Raw genomic sequence first — 26,450 nt, forward strand, 5'->3', positions numbered from 1 at the left:
TGCCACTAACTTTAATAATGTGCAATAATGTGCTACTGTATTTTTAAAAATAAATTCATGCATAGTGGAAAAGGTCTGTAACACATACACTCAAAATTGACAGTAAAGACATTTTGCTACAGTATTTTTAAATATAAATGAATCGATCGATCGATCATCAATCAATCGATCAATAAATGGTGGACTAAAGGTTTGTAATATATACTCAAAAGTGATAGTAAAGATATTTTGTGCTACTGTATTTTAAGTACTTTTGAAAATAAATAAATAAATAGTGGAAAAGGTCTGTAATATATACACTCAAATTGACAGTAAAGATATTTTGCTACTGTATTTAACCAACTTAACAATTAATTAACTGGTGGATTAAAGGTGTGTAATATATATACTGATAGTAAAGTGTCAACTGAAAAATCAGCTTTACCATCATAAAAATAAATTACACTTTAAAATGTATTAAAATAGAAAACAGTTATTTTCCGAACACAACATATCATTTATTTTTTTACTGTATCAATCAAATCAATGCAGCCTATTTTGGATACCTATATATAAAACTATTTTTGCACTCTGAGTAGGTTTACAACTAAAAAAATTCTATTACAATTGTGCCACACTTGTGAGTTAGAATGAGAAGACCAAAGTTGAAGGCTAAACACAGTATTTCAAAGGAGGCTTAATCATTCCAAGCTAATTAATGTTACTTACTGAAAGAAGTCACTTTGAAAATATATGATATAGAGAGCAAGATGAAGAGAGACACATGGAACAGAGCAAAAGAGTGCGAAAGAGAGGTAGGTGGAGAAAGAAAGGGGGAGGTGGAGATAGAGAGAGGAGGGGAGGAGAGATAGAGAACGAGAGGGAAACAGGGGAGGACAGTTCGCCTCTGCAGCACTGCAAGGACAGAGTGAACATCTCTGGGACGCAGACGGACCAAAGCTCTCAACAATCACACGCTCTTTACCATGACAACCACGCCAATCACTGCACTGGACTGACAGCTGTCAATCGACAGGAGAAGATTATCAGGATCACCTGCTACAGGAGAGATTACAAGCTAATAAGGGACTTAAGCGGAGTAATTCCAATTTATGGTTGGTTAGAAGTTGCAATCCAGAGGGAAATTGGCAATTTTTGATCCCTCAACTGAACGCCTGCATGCGTTCACGTGTGTGTGCTTTAGGGGGAGTGTGTACAAGGTTGACTTGCTGTGTATCAGGGTCACAGTCTTACTGGCTGTCACCCGTCAGTGCAGTGCCACAATAAGCTTTAGTAGATCCCGTTTTAGTGGGTAGCTCTGTTTATTTAGCATTTTAGCCAACAAAACCATGAGTGAGGGCAAGAAGGAATTAGAAATGAGGGACAAAGCCATCATGCACCAGCAGAGGAGACTGAAACAGGCCACCCAGTTCATGCACAAGGACTCCGCAGATCTTCTGCCTCTGGATGGGCTGAAGAGAATGGGAACCTCCAAAGACCTGGTGAGTGGCTGTTTTGCTTAACCATAAAATGGTTGAGGCAGTTATGAATTTACTGTGAATACGCGAAAGGATGCATGCTTGCAGTTTTACATATATGCAAATCAGTAAGCAGTTTCAAATGTTTCTGCATCCCATCACGCAATGGATTCACGATGCATTATTTAGTGCTCCAGGCACGGCAGTGAATGTTTCTGACACATCAGTAGATCCGGTATTCAGCTTCCCCTCCATGCTGCTAGATGAGAATCACACACTTTAACACACACGTACACACATGTCATGGTTTATATGATGGTGAGGAGTCTGAGGACCTCCCATTGACTTCTTTTGCACTTGACTCAAGATAATTAATATAATTACTACACCATAAATCTACCGCTTTGAAAAACCTTTTGACATTTTTATGTGACATTAAGTGATTAATTTGTCTCTTTATGAGGATGTTGTGATGTTGAAAACCACAAGTTTGATCCTTCTGAGTGTAACCTGTTTCTATTAGGTGGACCCTTTGGTCACCTGAGATGAAACATTTTATTTATGTATATGTTTATTCTAAAAATAATGAAAAATATATGATCACATATGTAACTGGTTACAATATATAAATAAGTAATGTTACAGATGTGCTGTTATGAATGTGATTCAGAAATATGCAGGAGGTTGCAAGGAATAACAACTGTGCTTATACTTAGACCAACAACACAACTGTAAGGGTGGCATTACTTTTATGTACAGTTCATTAAACAAAAAGTTAATATCGAGTTATTTACATTTACATAATATGTCCACTTCTGTATTTTTGCTCTGTGAATGAAAATTTTGCCAAACAAAGCTGTCTGTCGTACATATCAGTGCTCTGTTCCTGAATAAATCACTGTTTTAAACAAATCGAACAGCTGGTTGAATAATTCAATGACTTGAATCAGCATTTTTTATATTTTATTCAGCCAAAATTTTATTCATAATAGAACACAGATAACATAACTGTTTAAACGGAGAAAATTTACAATTTTATCCACTAAATGAGCTCATTTCAAATTTGATGCCTGCTCCAGGTCTCAGAAAAGTTGGCACAGGGGCAACAAAGGGCTGAAAAAGCAAGAAATTTTGAAAAGATTCAGCTGGGAGAACATCTAGCAACTAATTAAGTTAACTGACATCAGGTCTGTAACATAAAAGAGATGTCTTAGAGAGGCAGAGTCCCTCAGAAGTAAAGATGGGCAGAGGCTCTCCAATCTGTGAAAGAGTGCGTAAAAAGATTGTGCAATACTTTAAAAACAACGTTCCTCAACGTCAAATCTTCCAGCGTGTTATCAGCGTTCAGTTCAAAAGCCAACATCTCTGATGTATAGGGGTGCAAAAGTGCATACGGTATGGGCAGCTTGCATGTTTTGGAAGGGACTATGAATGCTGAAACGTATATAAAGGTTTATAAGGTCCAGATGACGTCTATTTCAGGGAAGGCCTTGTGTATTTCAGCAGGACAATGCAAAACCACATACTGCAGCTATAACAACAGCATGGCTTAGAAGAGTCTGGGTGCTGAATTGGTTTGCCTGCAGTCCAGATCTATTCACCTATAGAGAACATTTGGCACATTATTAAATGAAAAATACATCAAAGACGACCTCGAACTCTTGAGCAGCTGGAAACCTATATGAGGCAAGAATGTGACCAAATTCCAGCACCAAAACTCTAGAAACTCATAAACTTGATGCCCAGACGTCTTCAAACTGCTTTGAAAAGAACAGGAGATGCAACAACTATTTTGAGACCTGCAGCAGGCATCAAATTTGAAATGAGCTCATTTTGTGTATAAAATTGTAAAATTTCTCAGTTTAAACATTTGTTATGTTATCTATGTTCTATTGTGAATAAAATATTAAGATTTGAAATTCTTTTACTTTTCATTTTATTCAAATTTTAAATAATGTCCCAACCCGGTTGCATATATTACTGAGAGGGTGTAGTATGAATAAAATCCAAACATACTAGATCCGCCATGTTGTTATTGCCATGAGACTACAGCATAATTAGCATTGCTTCACTGTCATTCACAACTCCTCTTTTATGGCCTCATGGGATAGTAAAGTGTCCATTATCAGGCGCACTTCAGAATCTCCCTAGAAGCAGTAGGTCATCTGGGTACTTTTCGCCAACTGATTTAAAAACACTACATATTCGGTCAAACTGTTTTCGACTACTCTATAGTATACATATTTGGATGCAGGGAAGGATTAAACTTATCGCCACCTACTGGTGTAACAATTTAGCCTGCAGAAAAAGTCACTGACAATGACCACTGCTAATGCATACTGATTGGGGGCTAGAACTAATTGTTATAATTAATAATAAAATGTTATCTAGACATTATTGACTTTTGTACTTTTTTCCTAAAAAAAAACCCCAAACTTGTTTTGTTGAGGTTACATAAGCAAGGCAGAGCAATAATAATATATAGCCTCTATGAGCTTCTGCGCAGCTATGGAGTTGAAATCTCCGTAGCGGTGCACAAATTAATCCTCTCATGAATTAATAAGAGCCACGTATTTCCACAGAAGATTTCTCACAGCTTAAGCTCTCTAGCTTTTTCCCCACATACTTTAAGTCATCAACATCAGAAGCTTAGAGAGAAATATGGGTGGACACACATAATGGTTTACCTCATGGCAAGATAATTATAATATCTTACCCCTAATCCTAATACTTAAAAACACCCTTTTCCATGTTAGTCCCTTTACTAAGTCTCAGCAGAACCACAAAGTCTCCACAATGTAAGCAAGTCAATTTTTACTTCCTAACAATGTACCAATAATAAACCAAGAGCAAATGTTCTGTTCAATTACTGATATCCTCTCCCTCATTAACAGTCATTGAATTGTACTTTTTCTGTCTCTTCAGTATAATAACTGTCCCGCTGTCACCTCTAGCCACTACTCTGATTAGATGGCACATACCCAAACCCCCAGGGCACACTCTAAGAAACCTTCAGAATATTAGTGCGCATGCGTGTGTTTATATGTGTGCCTATGATTAGAGAATGCATTTAAATGATCTCCGTGCACAGCAGGGAAGAGCTGAAGCTTGTGTGCACAGCTTACGATGCCAGAACCTTTAAAAAGTGTGAGCTAAAGATAACTGGCTGTCACAGGCAGTGGAATGGTTTGTCTTAACAAACCAATTTAAATGTTCAATGTTTCTCAAGGAATATGATACTCTGTTTCATGTTACTGTTCTTGCAGCTGTTTTTCAAATCACCATCTGGCTTGTATTACATCAAAAAACCGCAGCAACAACAACAATGAAACAATTCTCTTTCACTGTCTCTTGCCTGCTTTGTGAAGCTGTCATAAGCAATTATTCACTAGATTCGATCTTGACGCTCTCTGATGGCACAGATATGTCACGCTTGTCCTGCCGTGGCGAGATGGGCAGACAAATACCTACTGACAGTTAGACAGATGGTACTGCCTTGTTGCACTCTACAGTGGGCTGTGTACCTCTTAAGGGCAAAATGAAGATTATGTCCTACAGTATGTGTTTAGATAGATGAAGCGCAGGGTGCGAAAAACAGAGAAGTTTGGAGAAAGCTTGAACCACCTCACAAACAAAGTCCAATTAGTATAATTGTATGTATTGCATGTGAAAAGATTTCCACAGCATTTCAATAGCATTTCTATAACCAAAAGAGTCCAAATCAAGGAGGTCTATATACCTGTAGGATGCCATTTCATAGCCATTTATCTCAATGGCAGTTGCTTGGCTGGCACAGACCTGTGCCACCCAAGCAACTGCCATTGAGTCAGTTTTAAAGAGTCATATCCTATAAAATTACTAATGAAATTATGAAGTGTGTGAACATGCGAGGGCAAAGATAGTAGAAGTGTACTCAAGTCCCCCTGGTTTGCTGCTCTCACGTGAAATAGTTCTCGTTATGTAACGTTAGGTTTGTTTTTCAGCTCTTTGGCCCTTAGGCCTTTTGCAACCCCTTCTTCTCTCTCTCTACTCCCTTGTTCTCTCTTGCCGTGAACGCAGAGAGCAAAGCAGTGAGCATGAAAAGGGCACACTCAGATCGGCACTCATGCGCAGGAGATGTGGATGGAGTGAAAAAGAGAGATCTTCCTTACACTGGTTCCTAATGCACTGAAAAACTGTGCGCTGTTTATGCTGCTGCTATCTGTCGAATTAGTCCAAGGCTGCACATTTCTCACCATTCAAAGAAATCATGTGGGCAGACAATGACTGAATGTGTGTAAAAGAGTTTTAGCATGTGACTCACAGGATGCATGCCTACTACATGCCAGTGTTTTCTGTAGAATCTATATATATTCCTACAATAATTAGAGAAAATAAATGTAAAAAAGATTCAAATGTTAAATGTGTATCAGCAATGATACAAAATGACACAAAACGGACATTGCTTAAAACAACATAGTGAGACAGATGTTGATTCAATAAGCCACTGTATGATCCAGTTTAGTGTTCATCATCAGACAGATAAAAAAAATGGTAACTCATCTTTTTAAAGCATTCATTAAAAGAATCAGCTTATGAGAGTAATTTGTGAATCAGGCTACACTGGTCGTGCAGTGTTGTGATTCACTATAAGGAACTGGCTCCTAAGAGTCACTAGTTCGGCAATCAAATTAAACTGGTTATGTTGAATGCTTTTGATTCACTAAAATAAACCATCTCCTAAGAGATATTTGTTTGGGAACCAGACTAAACTAGTCACGCTGAATGCTTATGATTCATTGAAAAGAATCAGCTCATATGAGTCATTAGTTTGGGAATCAGACTAGACTGATCACATTAAATATTTCTGATTCACAAAAAAGAATCAGCTCCTAAGAGGTATTAGTTTGGGAACCAGACTAAACTGGTCATACAGAATGTTTTTGATTCACAAAAAAAGAATCAGCTCCTAAGAGTCATTAGTTTGCGAATCAGGCAATACTGCTCATGCTGAATGTTTGTGATTCACAAAAAAGAAAAAAGTGAGTCATTGCATCATCAGTCGCTCATTGCATACTTGTTATGGTACATTTCTGCATGTATCCCATGAGAACAGCTCAGTAGAAAGATTCATACATTCATAGATTCTTACATTCATAACTCAGGTAAAATCTGATTTATTTTACTATGAATCTGAGGATTTAGCAATGGGCAGTACCACTGCTCCAAGCTATTATGAAGTACAATGTCTAGTGCACTTGCTAATCAAGTTAATTATTATCTTTAATTACACAGTGCTCTAGAGTACTTGATTCTGATTGGTCAAATGCAACAATTTACAGTCAAGTATTTTTGTATAATGACCTAAAAAATTACTATTTTATTTATTAATTTGGTAAGAAGCCATGTAATAAGCCAGAAAATGTACAGTTATCCGTTCAACATTGCAAAAAAAACACCAACAACGTAATCTGCTATGTTGTCAAGCATTATCCCTTACCTACTATTGATACAAAAACAAAACAGTGTAAAATTGAGTAATGAGAGCTTTGTGTCCCAACTATAACCCCTTGGAGGCCTCCTGTTTTGCTAATGAGAAACATTAACACTAATTATTAGGGTTATTTGATGAATGGCTGAGCCTTTTTTTCTCACCTCCATCCCTCTTCTCCATCTCTTGGGGATTGACAGAAGCTGAGATACAAAATGTTCCTTCAGGAGAGATGCTAAAAATACTACCTGTGTCAGGGGGGGGAAATAAACAGCTGTACAATAGCTTCACAGAAGGGAAGGCAAGGGAAAGGGTTAAGACAAACAGAGAGAGAGAGAGAGCAGCTGGCTGTGCATGTTGTGTGTGTCAGAGGAGGTCTGGTGCTGGGGTGGGAGATCAGAAGGGGAGAGCAGCCATTAGGCAGGTCAGGACTCTGAACGAGAAAGAGGAGCCTGTTGCCATCTGATAATTAGCTATTAGCTGATAATCACACAAAGAGAAAGAAAGAGAGAAAGCTCTTTTTGGGCAAAGGCCTAAGTCATGCCCAGGTCACATTTCACCCCAGAAATCAGAAAATAAACAGCATAAAAAAAATAATAATAATAAAATAAATAAGGCTGTTCTGTTTTTTATTTTTTTACATGACAATTACATTTGTTCTCATTACACTGGAGTCTATATCTTCATTACGTTCTTTGATGACAATATTCTATAAAACCATAAAGGATTCAATTATTTGCTTCATTTCCCTCATTAATTTCCATAATAGAACTTTTTGTAAGCATTCAATCAAAAGAAGTAGCCATCTATATAGAACCTTTTTTATTGCCAAAATATTTAATTGATTCAGGTAATATCAATACATATTCTATCACAAAAACAAATGCATAATGGTTATAATGAATATGAATAAATATAATGAATAATATTAAAATGATTAACTAGTGTAATATACTTTTTAGTATTTCCTACAATTCTCGGTGAGGATTCTGTCATCATTTATTCATCCTCATGTCATTCCAAACCTGTATACCTTGACTTTCTTTGTTTTTGACCATACAATGAATGTCAATGGAGACCAAAACTACAATAGACCTCACTGAATTTCAGTGTATGGACAATTTTTTTTTTTTCAAAATATCCTCTGCATTGCACTTAATATAAGTTTAAATGTTTTCAATGCAACAATTGCTTATTTCTTTTATACAGTAAAAGTATTTAACAGTAAAATATAAAAGACAGGTTTTGTGAGATTCACCCATTAATATGGTTCTCTCAAAGGTGACTAAACTCAAGGAATATTACCTGAACAAATCTAACTGGCCCACAAAGGCTCATTTAGAGGCAACAATATAAACTTACGGAACACAAATGCTGTGAAAAGGACACAATGCAATGCCCCATGACCCATGCTGCTAACCCCAGTCATTTCAACCCTTAATAGCCACAGACCTCTATTTACACACAATTCAACAGCACAGTGGTTTTGGACATGCTGTTCTAGGCCAAACATGCTTTCTAAAAATACAATGTTCAGATCTAACGGGTCGGGCAGAGATTTTCCTCATTCAGACCAGGCATGACAATCGCCCCTGAATTAGAAATAATGTGCATCTAATTCACAGACCTACACAAATGAATCATGAATCATTCATACAAGCCCTCGCAGCATCCAGAAGTTAAAATGGATTTTTAAATACTTCTTGTAGTGGGACTGAATAGATTTAGAGGGGAGATTTGCATATGATCATAATTTGTCCATTGCATATTTGACTTTAAAATTAAGAAGGCTTTATATAAGAATAATGCAGTTACATGCAGTTTTTGCAGTTGCAAAATTTCTTGTAAGCGTAATGTTTCATTACTGTATTATGTCACCCTTACATGACTGTTTTACCTTGACTGTATAATAGGAGTCTTTTTAAGAAAGGTGGCCATTTCTATGTCCAGATTTGTTTTTATTTAATTTTTTTTTTATCTGGTGTGTCAATGACTTTATATAATCTGATGCACAAGGTCACCGATCGTTTCAAATCTAAAACCAGAAGAACACAAGAGCATGGCTTTATCAAGGCACCATGACTCAGTGGCTATAGTGACAGTCAGCTCTCAAAGGAAATAGGGCAAAAGAGACAGAGGAACATAATGCTATGATCAATCCTGTCAAAATCAATCTCGTCCGTTCTGTGAGTCAACCCAGATACAGAGAAACATGGGTAATAAATATATATATATATTGTTTGCATGTAAGGCATATTCAAATAAAACAGCTTCAGTCTGGTATTTAAATATATATATTTACCAGATATATAAAACCAGACTGAAGCTGTTTTATTTGAATTCACCTTACATGTACACAATGAACAATTGTTGCCTTAATCAGTATATTTGTACTGTAGTTGTAAGACTTAGGATGCAATGAATAAATACAATTTTTATTTGTAGCTTACTTTATTTATATGTTTTAAAAGGGGGAAGCCAATAAGGAAATAAATAAATAAAACAAAACAAAATAAACTGAAAAGGTTCAGTGCAATTATTAACATTAATCTTTTCAATGGGGAAAGAAAAACTGTAATATATATATATATATTTATTTATTTATTTATTTAGTCATTTAGCAGACGCTTTTATCCAAAGCGACTTACAAATGAGGACATAAGAAGCAATCAAAACCAACAAAAGAGCAACAACGTGCAAGTGCTATTACAAGTCTTGGTTAGCCTAACGCAGTACAGATAATTATTATTATTATTGTTATTTTTAATAAAAAGACATAGATAAAATACAATTAGAATAGATAGTGCTAGAGTTAGAGGGTCAAGTAAAGATGAAACAGATGAGCTTTTAGCCGTTTCTTGAAGATGGGTAAGGATTCGGCTGCTCGGATCGAGTTGGGCAGGTCATTCCACCAGATGGGAACAGTTAATGAAAAAGTCCTTGAAAGTGTTTTTCTGTGTCTTTGGGATGGTACAATAATTCGTTGTTCACTTGAAGAACGCAAGCTTCTAGAGGGCACAAAAGTCTGAAGTAAAGAATTTAGGTAAAGGGGTGCAGAGCCAGTGGTGGTTCTGTAGGCAAACATTAATGCCTTGAATTTAATGCGAGCAGCTATTGGTAGCCAGTGCAAATTGATGAACAGAGGCGTGACGTGCGTTCTTTTCGGCTCATTAAAGATTAATCTTGCAGCGGCATTTTGGATTAATTGTAGAGGTTTAATAGAATTGGTTGGAAGACCTGCCAAGAGAGCATTGCAATAGTCAAGTCTGGACAGAACAAGAGCCTGAACAAGGAGTTGTGTTGCATGTTCCGAGAGAAAGGGCCTGATCTTCTTAATATTATATAATGCAAATCTGCAGGACCGGGCAGTTTTAACAATGTGGTCTGAGAAATTCAGCTTATCATCAATCACAACTCCAAGGTTTCTGGCTGTTTTTGAAGGAGTTATGGTAGATGAGCCTAACTGGAAGCTGAGATTGTGATGAAGCGATGGGTTAGCTGAAATTACAAGCAGTTCTGTCTTAGCTAGGTTAAGTTGAAGGTGATGGTCCATCATCCAGCAAGAAATGTCTGTTAGACACGCAGAGATGCGAGTAGCTATCGTCGGATCATCAGGATGGAATGAGAGGTAGAGTTGAGTGTCATCAGCATAGCAGTGATATGAAAAGCCATGTTTCTGAATGACAGAACCTAGTGATGCCATGTAGACAGAGAAGAGAAGTGGTCCAAGAACTGAGCCCTGAGGCACCCCAGTAGCTAGATGTTGCGACTTGGATACCTCACCTCTCCAAGATACTTTGAAGGACCTATCAGAGAGGTAAGACTCAAACCACTGGAGTGCGGTTCCTGAGAAGCCCTTTCTCAATAGGGATGACAAGAGGATCTGATGGTTGACTGTATCAAAAGCAGCAGACAAATCTAGCAAGATGAGTAATGAAGATTTGTCAGCCGCTCTTGCAAGTCTTAGGGCTTCAACAACAGAAAGCAAGGCAGTTTCGGTCGAATGTCCACTTCTGAAGCCAGATTGGTTACTGTCCAGGAGGTTGTTCTGTGTGAGAAAGACAGAGACTTGGTTGAACACAACTCGTTCAAGTGTTTTTGCAATGAAAGGAAGAAGGGAAACCGGTCTATAGTTCCCAAAAAGAGTTGGGTTAAGAGTGGGTTTTTTAAGAAGTGGAGTTATACGAGCCTGTTTAAATGCAGAGGGGAAAATTCCAGTGTGAAGGGATGTGTTAACGATGTGAGTGAGTGCAGGTACGACTGCAGGTGAAATGGCTTGAAGGAGATGAGATGGAATAGGATCAAGCGGACAGGTAGTAGGATGACTGGAAAGGATGAGTTTAGAGACTTCTGCCTCAGAGAGTGGAGAGAAGGATGTGAACGAGTGTATGTTTGCTGGTAAGATATGCTTGATAGATTGTGGTGTGGAAAATTGTGCAGTGAGGTTTGTAATTTTATTAATGAAGAATGTGGCAAAGTCATCAGCTGTTAGAGATGATGAAGGAGGGGGAGGAGGAGGACAAAGGAGGGAGGAAAATGTTTTAAATAGCATGCGAGAGTTAGGTGAGTTGTTAATTTTGTCATGATAGTATGTCCTTTTAGCAGTGGAAACATTAGCAGAGAAGTCAGAGAGGAGTGATCGATATAAATTAAGGTCAGAAGGATTTTGTGATTTGCGCCATACCCTTTCTGCAGCCCTGAGTTTAGAACGATGTTTTTGGAGAACATCAGATAGCCAAGGGGCAGAAGGGGTACTACGGGCTGGCTTGGATGAAAAGGGGCAGAAAGTATCTAAACAAGACGTCAGAGTGGAACAGAAAGTATCAGTAGCACTGTTAGCATCAAGAGAGGATAACTGTTTAGGGGGAGGAAGCGAAGATGAAACCATAGCAGATAGCAGGGAGGGTGAGAGTGAACGCAAGTTACGTCGAAAATTGACATGTGGAGGGATATGTGATGTGTCAGGAATCATGTTGAGGTTAAGAGTAAGGAGGAAGTGATCTGAGGTGTGCAGTGGAGTAACCAGCACATGATCAGTGGAGCAGTGCCGTGTGTAAATAAGGTCCAGCTGGTTCCCTGATTTGTGAGTAGCCGTAGTTAGCACTCTCTTGAGATCAAAAGATACATATATATACATAGCAAATAATGGTGGACCTTCCATAATACTCTTGTCTCAACCCTCTTGTCTTATAAATAAAATAAAATCCTTTAATGATATTCAGTGACACTAACATTCAACATTATTCTTTTCAATAAAATAACATAAAATCCATTTATGGCTAATTATGGTGATTAGTGACACTAGTTTTCCACAAATAATACATAGCAAAGAAAGGTGGACTTTCCATAATGCTCATTCTCAGATGTAAGGATGAATCAGAAGAGTCCTGAGGTCAGAAACACTCAATAGCTTCCATCATCCATCCATCCTCACTTCTCCATTAACCTTCCACTTTTGCAATATCCCTCCCTCCCAACCACACTGAATATGAATGATCCTGACTGTGTATTTACACACGTACAGATGCATGGACACATACCTCATTAAAAAGAAGAGTGTTGTAATGATGTTCATTAAAGCACAATAACCCTGATGGTTACAAGGGGAAATTAGCTAACGACATGCAGCTGACAAACAAACATAGTGGATCATATTGAGTAGCATTGGGTCTACTTGAAATAATTTATTATTGGGGAAAGTATTTTGTAGTCTCTTCCTTAACATAAACATGCAAGTTAGACTATGGAAGAATAAGTGAAAGTGATTACAGCTGATATTCCAAAAGAGATCTACAAATTTCATAAGATTATTTTCATGAATAAAGCATCTTTCTAGATGATGCCAGTTTTTTCCACTAGTTTTTAACATTAATTACTAAAATAAAATAAAATAAGACCAATTTAGGTCAAAGACAAACTCTGTGTAAGATGGCCGATGTTGTCACAGTTCAGAAAATGATGCAGAGCGGATGTTTTTTTAGGCTAAAAGTGTTGCGTCATACCCAACATGCACTGTTGTATTGTGCTGTGATCAAACAATGGCATTGTTTCACTTTTAGACATGCATGATCTTACACTGATTATGGTTAACTATCAGGTCAGTGTCCTATACAGTGTACTTTTTAGGATTGAGGTCATACGGCCAGTTTTAGCACAGCCTAAAACTCAACATATATTTTTTGTCCATTATCCAGATCTTACTGTGCATGTAAGTAAATTTAGAGTTGTTCTGGCATCTTACACAAGTCTCACTTCACCTGTGTTCTCACTCAACACAGGCTTAATTGAGAGCAGATCAATACAAACCAACCAACAGCAGAGCAACAGCGCTGACGCTGGCATTTACCTTTTCATTTACCTTTCAGCTTCTCTGTTTACCCACACTAACCCACTTTACTAACGGCCATCCGAGTGCGATATTATGTTACCCAGCCAAGAGAAATATAGCAGAATAATAGAATCACCAACATCACAAGGCCAAAAAAAAAATTGAATAAAAGGCATTAATTTTTCTTCTCCACATCACCTGCATCAGAAACCAAAGAAAGTTATGAGAAATTTTTATTTGAGTAGTTTACTTTTAGTGTTACACTGGCATTTATAAAATATGTCTGTCAAAGGAGACTTGAATAAAATTGCACAATTGTTCGAAGAAGGTTGACTTTCCCCTTTAGGAAACAAGCTGGAAGTTAATGATGTCTTTCGGGAATGAACAATGTTCTTGGCCAAAGCAGACACAGATCTGAGCAGTAATTAAAGTGATGGGAGTCATTCTGGCGCCGTCATGATTGTTAATGGAGTTAACTTCAGCACTCAATGACTCTCTGTTTACTTCACTTGTTTACTGCCTAACTCCGCAATAATGAAAATCTGACTGATAAAACATCCATGAACTCGTTTTATTTCCCACAGGCCTCCAAACTGCAGCAATGTAACAGGAAAAAACAATTAAAATGAATCTTTAAAGTGCTCAGCCAAATAATATTCGACAAAATTGCTCCACTGGTACTTACTTATAATGCCTAGTGATCCTTGATAAAAATTGCTTTCTTATGAATTAGAAATATTTTCCCCCAATAGATTTATTGACAGGAAAAAAAAAATACAAAAACCATGGGTTGTTTTCAAAAGACAACAATTTATTTTAATATTTAATTTAATATTAAAACCTAATGTAATCTTTATATTGAGATATTTTATATTTTAATGTAATATTTTTATTTTATATTGCACACATACCATATTTTAATTTCATTTCATTATTGAATATTTATATTGTGCATATTCTATATTTTTTTATTTTACTTATATTGTACATATTCTATATTTTAATTTATTATTTAATATTAAAATTTAATTTAATATTTTTACTGTGCACACTATACTTTAATTTAATATTATACATATTCTATATTTTAATTTAATTTAATATTAAAACTTAATTTAATAATTATACTGTGCATATTTTACATTTTATTTGTTATTTATCACAATTGATTAATTTACTAACATTTATTTAAATATTAAAATAGTTTCTAATATATTTGTTATATTTTTATTTTTAAATGATAATCTTTTATTATATTTTTATACATTCTTTAAAAATATTCTAATAATTTAAATTGTTAATTTAATTTAATCAATATTTGACACCAACGTAGATTGGATGCAATAAATGAATAAATAAATAAGCACAATAATTTTTTGCATTACATCCACCTTGGTGTCAAATAATGAGTGGAAAAAAAAAATGATTGACATTACTTTTGTTTAATTTGAAGTCTAGTGCATTGCATTGTGGGGTACAATATTTGTCAAATGTAGCAGAAAATCCAGGTTCTCCATGTGTACAAAAAATCAGCATACTGTCAAAAACATACAAAATGCAGTATTATAGTATTATGCTATTTCAAACACAGCCATGGCAATGACTGACATCATTTCCTATTCTGTGCTGTGCCCCATACAGCAACCCCACAACATCGTTCAGCGCCGTCTCCTGGAGGGCAACATTCCACGTTTGCGTGGAGAGGCCCGGGACATCCCATCTCATGCTCGCTCACCCCTGGCAGACAGCAAAGAGAGCGGCGAGCCAGAGGAGAGGAGCGAGAGCACGGTGGATGACTCCACAGAGGAGAGGGAGTCTCCAGAGGAGAGCGAGAAGAGCCTGAGGTCTGATGAGGATGAGGATGAGGAAGATGAAGGGGACAGCAGCGATGCAGGTGGAAAGACAGAGTCCAAGCAGAAAAATAAAATGGAAGAGGAGAGGAAGAAAGTCCTCAAAGAGGATGAGAGAGCATCCTCCCTCTCAGCTCTAGTGGTCCAGTGTAAGGTAGGCATTCACACTGATGAGCTGAGCTCTTTTCAGCCTTTCTCGGCTGTCTGTGCCCATAATAGAAGCTATAACAGCTTGCCATAATGGCAAAATGCAAGCTCTGGCTCCCTATGACTCATGGTTTTATTTTCATCGCAGCCGATTGTTCTCGATGCTCGGGTTTGAGAGGGTTTTAGAGGGGCCAGTATGCATCTAAAAAGCCCAAATCAGTGAAGCACCTCATGCCAAGTTTACAATACAGATGATGTAACAGGGGTGCAAGTGACTCATTGTATGGTGATATAACATCGAGCTGACCTATCATTTTCAAAGCTTCAGCAGCTTTAACATAAGACACAAGGAACATTCAAAAGTCCGGGTTGATAAGATATTATAAGAAGTCTCTTATGCTCATCGAGGCATTCATTTGATCAAAAATACAGTAAAATCAGACATATCAGTCAAATTTTTTTTTTTTTTTACAATTTAAAATAGCTGTGTACTATTTGAATATATTGTAAAATGTAATATTATTTTTTTTATTTTAAAATTGAAATTATTGTAAAATTATTTATTCCTGTGATGCAAAACTGAATTTTCAACAGTCATTACTCCAGTCTTCAATGTCACATTATCCTTTAGAAATCATTCTAATATGTTGATTTGCAGCTCTAAATAAATAAATAAGTAAATAAATACAATTTTATAATCAAAGTTGAAAACAATTGTGCTGCTTAATATATCTGTGGAAACCACAATATATGTGACCCTGGAGCACAAAACCAGTCTTAAGTCGCTGGGGTATATTTGTAGCAATAGCCAAAAATACATTGTATGGGTTAAAATTATAGATTTTTCTTTTATGCCAAAAATCATTAGGATATTAAATAAAGATCATGTTCCATGAAGATATTTTATAAATTTCCTACTGTAAATATATCAAAACTTCATTTTTGATTAGTAATAATCATTGCTAAAAACTTAATTTGGACAACTTTAAAGTCAATATTTTTAATAAAATTTTTTTGCACCCTCTCATTACAGATTTTCAAATAGTTGTATCTCAGCCAAATATTGTCCAATCCTAACAAACCATACATCAATGGAAAGCTTATCTATTCAGCTTTCAGATTATGTATTTTGAAAAATTGACACTTATGACTGGTTTTGTGGTCCAGGGCCACATATATTTCTCAGATTTATTTGATGAATAGAAAGTTCAAAAGAACAGCATTTATTTAAAACAGAAATCTTTTGAAACATTGCGAATGTCTTTACTGTCACATTTCTTCAATTTATGGTGCCCTTGCTAAATAAAAAACATTAAAATTACTATTGACCCCAAACTTTTGAATGGTATTTGAGAGGAATAAGACTGGATAATTAATTCCAATGACTTCTCCAGCTGTTCAAAGTTACTGAAATAGATTTTTTTTATTAAATGTTTTTTTTTGTACTTCTCCATTAGTTTGAGGTTCCTGAACAAATGTTTTTTTTTTTTTAAATAGCTAAAAAACCTTTCAATTGTTCAATTCTTTTAAATTCCATGACTTCTCCAAATGTTCAAGGTTACGAAAAAATTTTTTAATGATTATTTTTTCAAATCATTACTTTAGGCCTGGAAATAACAATTTAAAATATGCCTGATATTTCAAGGTTTTCCAGAACCATCCATTTCTAGCTTTCTCTGTTTAATTAGAGCAGACTGAACATCTTCAAAATAACCCATCTTGCGAGACACGTCTCCATCACTCTCCATTCATGCATTGATTGAGTGCGGTAAAAATAGACCCTAAATTAAAGTAGATTAAACCACAGGGTTGGGTGTGAACCAAACAGCAGCTAATTTCCTCAGCCTACTCATGTCAGCTGACAATTCAAGAACAAGCAGACAAATCAACTGAACACTGATCTCAAATTAGGCAATCGAGAAAATCTGTTACCTGATGTGATGCAATGTTACCTTGTCCAGCTCACAGCAAGTTAATAATGAAGGCAAAATGCATCGTTAGCAGAATTTAATTTGTGATTATGGCCAGCTGACTGTAGTTTATTTAACTTAAAATAAGTTGTTTTTTTTAATTAATTGATTTGAAATTAAGATTCAATTCATTAACATGAGTTAATACCTTGGGTAACATGAATGAAAAGTAAACAGTTTTACAGCATAAATTAACCTAGGTTAATGTTAATTTCTACAACTACAAATACAGTTTTTAACACTTCAAGTGGTATAAATGTAATGTACACTATATTGCCAAAAGTATTGGGTCACCCCCTGCTAATGAACATGTTTGACTACTTTAGTAATTTCTATGAGTACAAATCTTAATGTTAAAGCATATAATGATATTCTAGAGAATTGTGTGCTTCTAATTTTATAGCAACAGTTTGGACAGGACCCTTTTCTATTCTAACATGTCAGTGCCTCTGTGTATAAGGCACGGTTCAAAAAGACATGATTGATTCAGTCAGTGTGGAAGAACTTGACTGGTCTGCAGAAAGCCAAGTCCTGATCCCAGCTGAACTCCTCTGGTGTGACTTTATATGCAGACCTTGAGCCAAACACTCATCACCAAACACCAATGACTTGTATAGACACTATAAGGACAAAAGTGTCGGGACACCCCCTTCTTTAGAACAGAAAAAGGCACTAACAAAACTGTGGAAACAAAGATGGAAACATAATTCATGTATTTAAAAATTGTATTTCCATCTCTGTTGCAACAGTTTTGGACGTGTCTAAAATGACAGTACCCTTATGTACAAGTTATTGGTGTTTGGTGACGAGTATAAGAATAGTATTATACAATTATTATGTGAAAAGAAAGAGACTATAAAGAGATACTAGAGACATTAAACTAGCACAACTACAAAAGAAAGCTACTGCTGGAAACAATGCTACCATACAACAAATATTTTGCCATAATGAAGTAAAAGCTGTGTGAAAAGACTCAGATTTTAGTTACATGAATGAAAAATTGTCATCTGAATTTCAAATGAACTGAATGTTCTGGAATACACATGCAGTCGTGTTATCATAGGTGAGCTGAAAGATGGAAGGAAACCATTAGAATCTAATTAAAGCTACAATAATGAAGACCCAGTTAAGTGGGGCAGCGTTTTACATAGCAAATCCACCGTAGTGGTTCATGCCTCCTCTTCTGGAAAGATAAGTTTCACTTTGAGGCAGCGAAGTCATGCATGATTTTGCTCCACGCAGAGCTGCCATCATTATAAATGTATCGCACACGCACCACTGCACCCATATACACAGATATGTAATAGCGGCAATCAAATAAAGACATAAGACAACTCATAAAAGGAATATCTCACTGAGTTCAACTGTTTTTACAGTGTCAGCTAGGAGTTTTGCTCCATTTCACATTTCTTATTTCATATTTATTCTGGAAAAAAATAATAAAATACATTACAGAAACACATTTCTTTACTTAAAGGAATAGTTCACCCAAAAATGAAAATGTACTTAACCTCAGGCCATGTTAAAGAGTATCATTGGAACAGATATCATTAATGTTACAAATGTGTCATTGTTCACCAATGGATCCTCTGCAGTGAATGGGTGCCGTCAGAATGAGAGTCCAAACAGATAATAAAAACACCACAATAATTCACAAGTAATTAACTCAACTCCAGTCCATTAATTAACATCTTGTGAAGCAAAAATCTGCGTGTTTTTAAGGCACAATTGCATTATTAAGGCATTTAACTTTAAACTGTTGCTTCAGTCCAAATTACCAGTCCATAATCCATAAAAACACGCTTCCTCCAGTGAAAACGTCTGTCCTCTCACATCAAAACCCACTGACATATTTGTTTAGAACTGTTTTTCGCTTGTAAGCAGTGCTTGACAAGATGGCTTTTTCACCGGATAAAGCAATATTAGGACATTTTAGCTGGAAGCAACAGTTCAAACTTAAAAAATGTCTTGATGGATTTGTTTGTTACAAACATGCAGCTTTTCACTTCACGAGATGTTTATTGATGGACTGGAGTTGTGTGGATAATTGCTGTCAGAACTGTCATTCTGACGGCACCCATTCACTGCAGATGACTTTTTGGTGAACAAGTTATGTAATGCTAAATTTCTCTAAATCTGGTCCCATGAAGCAAACTCATCTACATCTTGCATTGTCATTTTTTTCTATCACTTTTATATCCTTACCACAAGGTGCAGGGAAAGAAGACACTGAGAAAGTAATGAAGACTTACACAGTCACAGCTAGAATGAACCTGACAGAGATTTGTCTGAGAGTTTGTATCATATGGCGCTTTGCTACCTCAATGTGCTTATGTGGACGCATTTCATTCTAGGTGTCTTGCACTGCAACAATAACACTTGCAACAGAGCACTAAAACCTAGCAGAGGAAGAAACAAGTGTGAATAATGCAAGGAAACCTGCGTGTCTGTGCAAGTGTGTGTGGAACATACTAGTGGGGCCGGAACAATGTGTGAGAGGGGCTTAACGGTCCTCCACGTTTGCTCGCTGACAGACTGACGCTCTGGTCCCACCCTTTATGTGGTAGGAAAGTTGCGGGGGTGACGGCTCACCTTGAGTGACAGGAAACTCAAAGAGGCTGCAACAAAGCTCTCAGACCTCATCCCTCACTCATTAAATATGTCGTTAGAAAACAGGCAAAGAGCAAAACCAAAGCTTGACAGCGCTTTAGCTGTGTGTAGGTGGAGCCATATTGTCTTTAAGTCCTCATGCATGCTGAGAGACCATATGCCACAAACAGGTTCCAAATCCCTCAAAATATCTCAGCTGAGGCTCCCTTCCAGGCTCCCATGACACTAATTAAATGTAAAATATTTATACTGAAATATACTAATATTAATACTTACACTGATTATTATTGTTGTTCTTGTTGTTTGTGGTTACTATTATTATTATGCAATGTATTATGTATTATTTATTATATATTAAACGTATTAAATACATTTTATTTGTAACGGTATGTGGTTGTGGAAAATCGCACGGAGACAGGAGTAGACGTAAAGGAGTATTTAATAGGCTTCAACACCCATTGACCATTATAAACACATTATAAACCAAGACAAAGACTAAGGGAGAACTGAGGACTTATAAAGGGACTGGAATAAAGCAACAAACAAGATGATTAATAGAATACAGATGAATGGAATAAACGATAATTAGCTAATGACAGGAAACCGACCAAATAAGGACAAACAGGAACTAAACTGAAACCAACACTTGACAGTATTATCATTATTATAATTACACAACTCTCAGAAATACTTAATTCCAGATCCAGATTAAATATTTTTGTAAATGGCCATATTTATCAAGGGCACATTTACTTGAAAGGATGTCATTATTATTACAATTATTACATTATTAAATATTGTATGTTTAATTGTACATAATTTTACGTGCAATTAAGATTGTAACAGCGTTGACACAACTTTAGGTGTTTTTTTTTATAAATGTGCATTTTTGCTCATAGGAAGTAAGAAAAGCCTCAATAAAAATCAAACAAACAATACCATTTTTTGTTTTCCTCAATTTTTGCTGATCTACGACAAAAAATGTCACAAATAGCACATATTAATAGCTGGAGTCAGTTATTCACTGCTGTCACTGTTTACACAATTGCTAATGTGGTATGACCCAAAACATGTGACAGGATCCATCAGAAGACAAGCTGATGGCTAATGAGTTAAAAATACACGGATTCTGCTAATACCGAACAAATTATTTACACATAAATGTCAAGCAAGCAGCATGAACAGGCACTCAGAGCTTCCAAAGAGCCAATGCTGCAAAAGCACAGGGTCATTATTCATCTGACGAGCTCTGAATTCTGCAAGCACTGATGGAATTTCAGGTGAAAGGACAGACTGAGAATAAAACGACTCACTGAAGCGAAACGTCAGGAGTACCTTTGACAGTGACAGCCCATTATTAACCAGAACTATTATCCTCAGACGGTATTAAACTATCAATTACTGATACTGTCAGACAATACAAAAACAAAACCTCGCACTATCTATTTAAAAGGCCAAAAGCTTATATCTGTGCTTCAAAATACTGTAGTCTCAACTTGGCATCTGTGTGAAACTAGTTGGCAGACTGTGCCTGATAATGTGGTCTGCTATTTAAAATTCCTGTCACATGAAAGGTGTGGAAAAGGCATAATAAGGTGAAAAAGATTTAATCAGGGAATTCATCCGAGTAAAGACCAAATGTTTATTTTGCAGTGCGGAGATGCAGAGGTGGTGTTATCCATAAACACAGGGTGCCAATACAACCACATCTCTAAAACATGTTGCAGACGACTTGGGTATGTGTATTCCACACACACGATAAACAGTTTTCAAAATTCTGTAGCCCAAAATGACTGAATTTGCTCAGAAATGGTTATTTTTGTTGTTTTGCAGTGAAAACCCACCAGTCATTATCCATTTAAGTAATTTGTTTTAGTGAAACAGTTATCTGTAAACATTTTTTTATCCATAATTACTGAAATCAACTGAAGAAACTAAAAAAAAAATAATGAACTTGATCTTTATTTAATTAAAAAGTCTCTTATGCTCACCATGGGTTCATTTATTTTATGAAAAATGCAGTAAAGACAGTAATATTGGTACATATTTTTATGATTTAAAATAACTCTTTTATATTGGAATATATTGTAAAATTGTGTATTCAGTGTCACATGATCCTTCAGAAATCATTCTAATGTGCTCATTTGGTCCTCAAGAGAAACATTTATAATTACTACTATTATTAATATTGTAATGTTACAAAAGATTTCTATTTCAAATCAATGCTCATCTTAAGCACTTGTATTTTCTGCAGATTGAAAACCAACCTAGAAGACAAACCTCATGACAGTGATTCGACAGTGGAGACAGTGAAGTCCCTGCACCTGCAGTTGGGCAGAGAAAGAGTGCAATGCACTGCCCAGGTCATAGGTCAGGCTTCAAAGTTTCTCCAGTCACTTCTGAAAATGCACTGCCTATTGCTTTTAAAAAACTGTTCAAAACAACATACACATACAATGATTACACCATGTTTCATAGATTAGCTGAGAGAGATCCAGGACATTCTTCTAAGAGTTCGGTACTCACAGAACCGGTTTCAACCAGTCATGTCTAAATATAAGTTCAATGCAAACAGAAAAGTCTTATGAGAGTGCAAAATGAGTTATTCATATACATTTCTTCAGCTTGTATTTGCATTCAGCTTTCAGACTGAGCCACTGACCTTTCCCAATTCAGACAGCAGACTGGGAATACTTGGACAAAGAAACGTGGGCAACAGAGAGGAATTTCAAAACAGAAGAGTACATGACCTGGGCACAGTGCCGCCCATGTTTCCTGCATGCATTGCATACAGATATATTATAAAGCTACTAATGATGGTTTTTTAATCAAGCCTTCTCATGTGCTCTACTAATTAGATAAGGGATTCATATTCTCTTTGTCTGCCACATTTCGAGTCTCATTTCTTGTCTGTTCACAGAGGATGCCACATTTGAGGTGTGTTTGGGTCTACAGACTCTGCTGGAACTCAAAGTAAGTCCTGCATTTATTAACCTCATTTTCAGAGTCTTGTAATGCATGGTTTCTAGTCTTTGGCTTTTGAAAGTTTAGCTTTTTCAGTTTGAGGTTAAAATGCATGGATAAAAGTCTTTTTGAAAACCACTTGCTTCAAATTGTGTTGGTAATCTAGATCAGATGTTTTTAAACTTTTAATGCCACTGAATCTTGAAAATGTGATGGTTCCCTTGAGTATATTTTCATGTATAAGAACAATTTTATACTGTAAAATGTACATTAAAATTTTACAGTACACTCTAAAAAATGCTGGGTTAAATGCAACCCAACGCTGAGTAAAATATGGATTTTGGACAATATTTTATTTTAAAATATGGACAACCCAGCAATTGGGTTGTTTAGACCCGGCAGTTGGGTTACTGCCCAGAAGGTTGGGTTAAACATTTAACCCAACTGTTGGTTGAAAACAACTCGGCATGTGTTCTGTCCAATATTTACCCAGCAATGGGTTGTATTTAACCCAGCATTTTTTAGAGTGCATATATATATATTAAAATATAAATACATATTACAAATATGTGTGAAATATTCACCCTCTCATATTGGTTAAGAGTGGCATAAACTATGATTTTCAAACAGTCTTTCAAAGCAGAATAAAAACGTCAAATTTTTTACATTTTAAACATATTTTGTTATTAATGAATAATAATTGACAATAATAAATATTAAGGTTTTGTTATTTAATACATTTTTCAACTTTTTCCTTTGCCCGCAGTCTGAAAACCCCTGATCTAGATTACATAAAATATACATATAAATTAAGACTTAATAAATGCAAATTACATTTTTATATTCATAGTGTAATTGACTAATTTATAATCATACTTTAATTGCCAGTTTCAAAGATATTTACATCAATTAGCAAAATGACTTGTTCAAAAGTGACTTATATGATTGTGATCATTATCAAAAGTGACTTGACGTGCATTCAAAGTATCAGTTTTATCAGTAAATCAAAGCTGAAGCCATTATAGACATCGAATTATGAAACAAGCAGCAAAGAAGTTCCGAGGCTATGTTAGATGGTTTCTGACACTAAGTGGGTTTGTACATGATGGGGGAGTGATTTTTTTGAGCATACTGTATATCTAAATATTGAATCAGCTCTGAATGTGGTTTGAGATTATTTCAAATGCCAGAGGGGAAAATTCCCCTTTGAGGTTTACATGAGTTATGAGGAGGAAGCTAAATGCTATTAAAAGAAGAGAAAATCCTTTTAAAAGTATGATAGAGTGAGGGTATGAGAGAGAGAATGAAAGTGCGAGGATAGTATCTGTACAAGTATATGCAAATTACTATTCTTGTCAGAAGAAAAGATAATGTATGCAAGGATCCATGAAACTAGTGCAGGCCTATGTAGAGCTAATAAACAGAATAACATGTTTCGACATTTTGTTCTACAATGGCACAATAAAGTAATTACACTTTGTCAGAACTAAGCTGTGGCTGAAATCAGGCGTTTAGACTATGATCTGTCCTGTGATATACAGGTTTGGTTCAACTGTGATCAGATTCAGAGAAGAGAGACTGTGAAAAATGTTATCAAATAAATCAAAATTGAATTTACACAGCCACTGTTCTCAGTTCCAGTGTTGCCGTAGTTACGGTGTCTTGAAACATCCTTGCGCATTCTTATCAAAAATCTTAAAACAGAGAGTTCATCTAGGCCAACTTTGATGTTTACAAGTTTACAATAGTTTTGAAAGCTTGAAAGATTATAGCTTGAAATTTATGCAGATCCGGCAGACAGACAAAGAGAGAGAGAGAGATTCACAAGGTTGCTAGGCAGTTGCGTGGGTGTTCTAACTGGGTGATTGGCAGTTACTAAGATGTTGGTTGTTAGGGTATTTCTAAGTGACTGCTAAGGTGTAAGTGGTTGCTAGGGCAGATACAGACAGAGTGAATGATAGACAGTATTAAGAGAACGACAGAACAATCAAATGATAAAACCTTAGAACCAACAACAGATAGAACGATAGAATGAAAGATAGACAGACAGACAGACAGACAGACAGACAGATAGATAGACGGACGGACGGATGAACGGATGGATAGACAGACAGACAGATAGATATAATAACTCAAATAATACACTGGATGTGATGCAGTGATCCGCTCTCTGTTGCAGTGCTGTGTGGATCTAAACTCCAGAGTGCTCCGGCTCCACAGCACAGAGCAGGAGCTTCCCTTCCTGGATCCACCTGCTTGCAGCCAGTGCCATCACCATGACAACAACAAAAACATGTGACCTCGGACCTATGTGCCCAACAGCCGCCATAACCATACCATGTAATCAGAGAGGAAGTCGCCAGAAGGATGCCTGCATCTGGACTGTAGTGTTCCCTTGTGCCAGATCAACATAGAAAGGCCTCTCCTCTCTCATCTTTCCTTCTTTATTCTTCGTTGTTTGTTTCTGTGCTATTACAGAAATCTGCCAACTATGATTTTATATTATTATATGCTGTGCTGAAATAGTTTTAATTAAATGTAATAAAGCTCAGGAGGAGGAAGATTGTGTTCTGACATTTTAAAATTGCCTTCATCGAAATGAAAAATGGGGTACACAGCTAATTCTTAAGAAATTGAACTGTTTGAAGATTGATGAGTAATATTCTCTAACTGGTGATTTTAATTACAATCAAAGTAAATTATATTCTTATACATTAATGTAACAGAGTGTTTCCTAAACAATCACCCAACCTGATTTTATACTTTTAAATGTCTCAAAAAAACAAACAAAAAAAACTAATCAGAAAGTTTCTTTCGCAAAAACCTCAAATTTAGCTAGAAATCTCTCACCCGAAACTGCCTTTTACTAACAAAGACTGTTTTCAAACCTCATTTCCCTTTAGAAAGTCAACTCTGCCCTTAGATGATAAGAAGGACTTCAGCCAACCCAATCAAATGTTAATTGAGCCCTTGGGCCGCAATCTCACTCAATGAACCCCAAACCAACCAAAACACTTCATCTGCATGATTTTATAGACTTCCCCCTTGTATTTTTCTGTTTTTGGTGTGTAGGACTGAGTAAATGGAACAATTGTCACCTACAAGTGTTTTCTTTTAGAATGGTTGAATTCTCTTCATCTAGAGCCCAGTTTAGAAACCCTGTTCTGTTGTTGCTCAGTCTGTCCTCATAACCAGAGGCATTTTCTCCACCGCCCACACTTTGCTTCTTGTTCTGTTTGTTTGCTCATGAAGCACAACTATGACTGTCTTACTACAGCCAAAAGCTCCCACTAAAATGCCAGCTGATGACCTAGAGGGCATCTATGTCCCAAACAAACTCACCCTAAACGGTGCGGATAATTAAATTGTTGGCACAATGCTCAATTACCCTAATCATCTGGCCTTTTAACACTATGGATGACCTTTCAGTGAAGGACATCCATATATTTGCTCATTTTATGTTCTCTTTCTTTCTACGCTGTGTGAGGGCCAACTGTACGAAAAAGAGTTTATTTTTGGTGGGGTTTTTTTTTCGTTTCCTTTTCTCTGAACAGTATTTTCTCTGCCTAAACAAAATAAATATGTATTCTGGCTATGAAGGTCTCTGGTTGTCCTTAATGCACTTGCGCTAGCAAAAACAGTGAAAACACAGTG

At 36.2% G+C, this 26,450-nt stretch overlaps 1 protein-coding gene across 1 annotated transcript; it reads left to right on the forward strand.

Moving 5' to 3' along the window:
* The first annotated feature begins 849 nt into the window (after positions 1-849).
* nrip2 (nuclear receptor interacting protein 2) lies at positions 850-26,391 on the forward strand. Its single transcript, XM_079399168.1, has 6 exons — positions 850-1,481; positions 14,897-15,259; positions 21,486-21,568; positions 22,087-22,202; positions 22,753-22,805; positions 24,976-26,391. Exons 1-6 carry the CDS (start codon positions 1,329-1,331, stop codon positions 25,093-25,095), a joined length of 888 nt encoding a protein of 295 aa, XP_079255294.1. The 5' UTR covers positions 850-1,328; the 3' UTR covers positions 25,096-26,391.
* The last annotated feature ends 59 nt before the right edge of the window (positions 26,392-26,450 follow it).

The sequence above is a fragment of the Barbus barbus genome, assembly GCF_936440315.1.
Source record: "Barbus barbus genome assembly, chromosome: 39".
Classification (NCBI taxonomy): Eukaryota; Metazoa; Chordata; class Actinopteri; order Cypriniformes; family Cyprinidae; genus Barbus; species Barbus barbus.